The sequence below is a fragment of the Palaemon carinicauda genome, chromosome 6 (genome assembly GCF_036898095.1).
Source record: "Palaemon carinicauda isolate YSFRI2023 chromosome 6, ASM3689809v2, whole genome shotgun sequence".
Lineage (NCBI taxonomy): Eukaryota > Metazoa > Arthropoda > Malacostraca > Decapoda > Palaemonidae > Palaemon > Palaemon carinicauda.
Window position 1 is genome coordinate 55,496,158 of NC_090730.1, and position 5,000 is coordinate 55,501,157.

Genomic DNA, 5,000 nt, shown 5'->3' on the forward strand with positions numbered 1-5,000 from the left:
AGAACAAGCTACGCGTTTCGGGAGTGTCGCCTCCCTTCCTCAGGCTTTGAGTGCTGGAAACGATTAGAGCTACGTCCATATATATAGCAATTCTGGCTTAGTCAGAGAGGAAGCGAATTTTCATTGGCTACCTCGAGCGTCGTGGCCAGAGCAAATAGAATGGCTGATCCTCTTTGGCTAAGCCGCTCCCCGAGAAAGGCTGTAGTACAGTCACGCTGCCATCCCCACTCACTCCTAGGTATTGAGTCACCATCTTGTCCTCTGGGATCTGGGTTCTGATTGGTGGGAGCCCTCGCCAAGAGGGTGTGCTGGCTAGGCAGGCTATCTTGTCGCTGATCAATGCTGTTGGGGTTGTCTATGTCTTGATCTGTTGGGCTGTCCTGGTTTGAGGTGTCATGGTTGGTTGGGTTATTTTTCCTTGAGTTGTTCCTTGGTTGGAGGTGTCATGGTTGGTTGGGTTATTTTTCCTTGTGTTGCCCCCTTCGACAGGAGGGAAGGAGGAACATTTCCTAGGTGGTGTTGAGAGTTGGCTCTTCTCTCTGAATGAGAAGAATTTTAAGAATGCGAAGTCTCCTGCTATCTGGAGCACAGCCTATGATCTTGGTGTTCTTGATTATTTCCTTACGTTTGATGTTGTTATTGTGGACGTGGAGGCATGAGCTTTAATTGCTCCTTGTTGGACATGACAAGACAGTCTCTTTGACAGACGCATGGTGGTCATTCCTATATAACGTCCAGAGCATCCTGGAACAGGGCATAAGTAGGAATAGACCACGTTGGTCTGTTTCAGAATATCCTGAGTCGGCGGGGCTGAGTTGTTCCTCATGATGAGAGACCTCGTTTTGTTAGTTTGATAATAAATAGTTAACTTGACCTCTGTGTTTTTATCCACAGGAGAGACGTGACTCTTTATTATGTCCCTCATGGCCTTTTCATCCTTTTGATAATCCCAATGCATGAACCCTTTATAGTAAAGGTCGATAGTATTTATTGTGTTCACGGTCGGACGTTCATCCTGGTACCAGGAGTCCATGGCTAGCTTGATTTCACGGCTGACTTGTCTATTAGAGTAGCCATTGTTCACACGGACCTGGGCAACTCCGTCGAGTTCTTGGTGTGTGGAAGTCTAAGAGGACTAGTGGGAGAGAGCTCTGTGGACGTAGGCCTTGATGGTGGAGGCCTTGTACCTGGTAGGGCATTCAAGCATAACCCGAGGTTAGTGGGCTTAATGTATACACTAGTATCAAATCCGGTGGTGTTAGGTGATATGAGAACATCTAGGAAGGGCATCCGTCCATCTTTGCTATGTTGAACAGTAAACCTCAGGCAGCTGCATTCCTCAAACGTCATGCGGAGGGTCTCGATGGCCTGGGTAGAAGGGGCTATGATAAAAGTGTCATCTATGTATCTCAAGTACACGTCTGGACGACGTATTCGTGAGAAAACTCTCTCTTCAACAACTCCAATATAGAATTTGGCAAAGAGCACACCAAGGGGAGACCCCATCGCTACACCATCCTTCTGTATATATGTGTGGCCCCTGTGTGTGTGGTAAAAGGGGCCTTCTTTGTACATACTTCAAATAGAGTTCGGAGGGCCTCCTAAGGGATGTTAAGCATTGGAGTAGAAAGATCCCGTAGACTTTCTCCAGGATCAAGTCGATGGTCTCTCCAACAGGAACATTAGTAAAAAGGGACTCCACATCCAGTGAAGCGATGGTGCCACTGGTGGGGGAACCTTTTAGCTTACCCAGGAACTCAGTAGATGAGGCGACACTGTACACATTTGGAACATAAGGAGTCAAGAGGCTGTTAAGTCGTTCTGCCAGGTGGTAGGTCAGTGCCAAGCACTGGCTGATAATAGGTCTGAGTGGGTTGCCGTTCTTATGAGTCTTCATATTACCATATAGGTAACCAGGCCTAAAATCCCCAGTGATGGTCTGGAAGTGGATAGCGTTTGTGGCTGCATTAATTTTTTCAATTGTCTTGTTGGCCTCTCTCTTGATCTCTTCGATAGGGTTGTAGGAGAGCTTTTCAAACTTGGATGAAGCTCCCAATATCAGGTCAAGTTTTCTGTGATACTCTTCCTTATCTATCAAGACAAAGGCAGCAGTTTTGTCAGGAGAGCTGTGTGGCGTTTGCTCCCTCGCCTTAACTAATTCACCCTGTTACAGTGTTGATTCTCATGTGAAGTGTTTAAATCCCTAAGGTTTGCATTTTCATTTAATTTGCTTAAAGGTTTTAACAACACGATTTCATCGTATTCCCAGCCTTTAGAAGTAAGTGTTCTGTTAATAATTCAATATATTTCCCTTTCAAGGGAACGTGATTGCTGTGCTGAATTCTCATCCACTGTCCATCAAACTCCACTCGAAGCTCCTCGTGGCTTAAATTAAAATATAATTATCTGTTGTGCTCCCCTTTCTTTTATTAATTCTTATTTAAATATTATTGTAAATATATCTATTTGTTGGTATCCCTTGTCTTATTGTCGACTGGCGACATTTCCATTGTTCTTCTTTTGTTACTGCCCAGAGTTCCTTAAGCAAGGCCGGACTCACAGCACGGGCCGGTATCAAACTGGTGAGCTTGCCAGGATTCGCTAAGACTGTAATTTCAAATTATTTTTATTAAAGTGAAATTCCCCTCTTTCTGTCTTTAGCGACTTGACGAACTTAATTTCCTTTTAAAGTAAATTTTATTATCACTGGAGTTGGACCCGTGGAAGAAAACAGCCAAAGCATTTTATTTTCATTTTAAGATTTTGTGTTTATTTGTGCTTGTGTTCAACCCCGAACTCTTTTGTTTTTAAAACCCACGTGGTAGGCTTTAGTCCCATTGTTCAGCAGGATAGCCAGCCCTCTGTGGCGAGTTTACCTTTTGTTTATTATCACAATGGTTAAAATATTTCATTTATATATATTATGCAGTGATTGAATGTTTAATTTTGTTTTAAAACTAAGTAAAGTGAACTTTACAAAATTTTTGGAAAAAATTTGGTAAACTAAAACAGGTGTTAATTTCCAGTGAGGCATAATTCCTGTGTTGGTAACGGTAAAAACACGTGGCATTCCTTATTTTGATTTTTTCTTTTGATAGTAACGGTATGTAATTTCATTTTGTTACTTTTCGTGGGATATTATTTTTATATACCTTTTTGTAAGGGGTAATTTTCGTACGATTGTGTCAAAATTGATAACATAAAGATAAAGGATTTACGATATCACATTCAATTTAATTTTTTTCAGTCAGGGTATACGATCATTGAGATGAAACATTTGGGAAGTGAAATTTCATAAATCCATTTTTTTTTTTTTTTTTTTTTTTTGTTAAAGGGAAAATATGTAAAGGGTTGATTTTCTTAGCGAAGCAATAAGCGAACTCAGTAACACTGATTGTTTCATTTGATTTATTATACTTTAAGTATAAATACAAACTTTGCTTTAAGTCACAGAGTTGCTAGTGGTGGTGTTGCAAGAACGCACCCACACATTTTTACACAAATCCATTTCTTCTCATGACTAGCATAGAGGGCCACACATCGTGGAGATTCCATTTTTTCTTATTACTAGCATACAGGGTTACACATAGTGGAGATTCAATTTTTTCTTATGACTAGCATAGAGGGTCACATATCATGGGGATTCCATTTTTTCTTATGACTATCATGAAAGCTCACATATCGTGGAGATTCCATTTTTTTTCTTATGACTAGCATAGAGGGTCACACATCGTGGAGATTCCATTTTTTTATATGATTAGCATAGAGAGTCACACATTGTGGAGATTCCATTTTTTCTTATGACTAGCATAGAGGGTCACACATCGTGGAGATTCCATTTTTTTAGGATTAGCATAAAGGGTCAAACATCTTAGGATTCCAATTTTTCTTATGACTAGCATAGAAGTTCACCCATAGTTGTGATTCCATTTTTTTTATGACTAGCATAGAGGTTCACCAGAAGTTTTGATTCCATCTTTTTATGACTAGCATAGAGGTTCACCCATAGTTGGGATTCCATTTTGCTTATGGTTAGCATAGAGGATTATCCATTGTTGTGTTTCCATTCCTTTTTATGACTAGCATGAAGGTTCACCCATAGGTGTGATTCCATTTTATTTTGTCTAGCATAGAGGGTCACCCATAGTTGTGATACCAATTTTTTTTTTTATGACTAACATGTAGGGTTACCCATAGTTGTGATTCCATTTCATTTTGTCTAGTATAGAGGGTCCCCAATAGTTGTGATTCCATTTTTTCTCATGACTAGCATAGAGGTTCACCCATAGTTGTGATTCAACTTTTCTCATGACTAGCATGGAGGTTCACCCATAGTTGTGATTCAATTTTTCTTATGACTAGCATAGAGGGTCACCCATAGTTGTGATTCCAGTATTTTTATGTCTAGCATATAGGGTCAGTCATAGTTGTGATTCCATTTTATCTTGTCTAGCATTGAGGGTCACCCATGGTTATGATTCCATTTTTTTATTGTCTAGCACAGTTTTTATATATAGCGTTACTTGTTTGGACGCATTACAACCAGACAGCCTAAGCTCACCCATTGTTGTGACCTGGTTTTCAAGTTAGGCTCCTATTCAATTTCTTGCGAGGCTTACTATTCGGTGATATTTCTTTCTCGAGGGGCATTTTTCCTAGCTATTGTGCATTTTGCCCAGCTCCATCTTCATCCTCTCTTTCATAAGACTCTTGCGTAAGGCTTAGAGCGTCTTTCCTCTCCGTGTAATTTTTTGCACAGTCAACATCGCACCTTTTGCTGTTGAGTTTGTTCTTGTCGCTGTCTCAGCAAAAAATTAGCAAAATGACTCCTGCTGAGATCAGTACATTTGTGGATTTGGCAGAACGACAAGGCTATGAGGGAGAAGCATTGTGAAGGTATGTGCAGGAGCTTATGAATGAAGCTAAAGCCCGGAGAAGAACATAGCAAGAAAGGATGCGGTATGAAAAAGAGAGAGCGCATGAATTAAGAATGCAGGAGA

At 40.6% G+C, this 5,000-nt stretch overlaps 1 protein-coding gene across 1 annotated transcript in view; it reads right to left on the reverse strand.

Annotated features, from left to right (window-relative positions):
- Nucleotides 1-1,578: 1,578 nt before the first annotated feature.
- Nucleotides 1,579-5,000, reverse strand: part of LOC137643002 (uncharacterized) — a 13,982-nt gene continuing 10,560 nt past the window's right edge. Inside the window, exons 2-3 of the mRNA XM_068375860.1 lie at nucleotides 1,750-2,164; nucleotides 1,579-1,601 (exon numbers count right to left, since the gene is read on the reverse strand). Of these exons, the coding sequence (XP_068231961.1) occupies nucleotides 1,579-1,601; nucleotides 1,750-2,164 (438 nt within the window). The remainder of the gene's footprint in view (nucleotides 1,602-1,749; nucleotides 2,165-5,000) is intronic.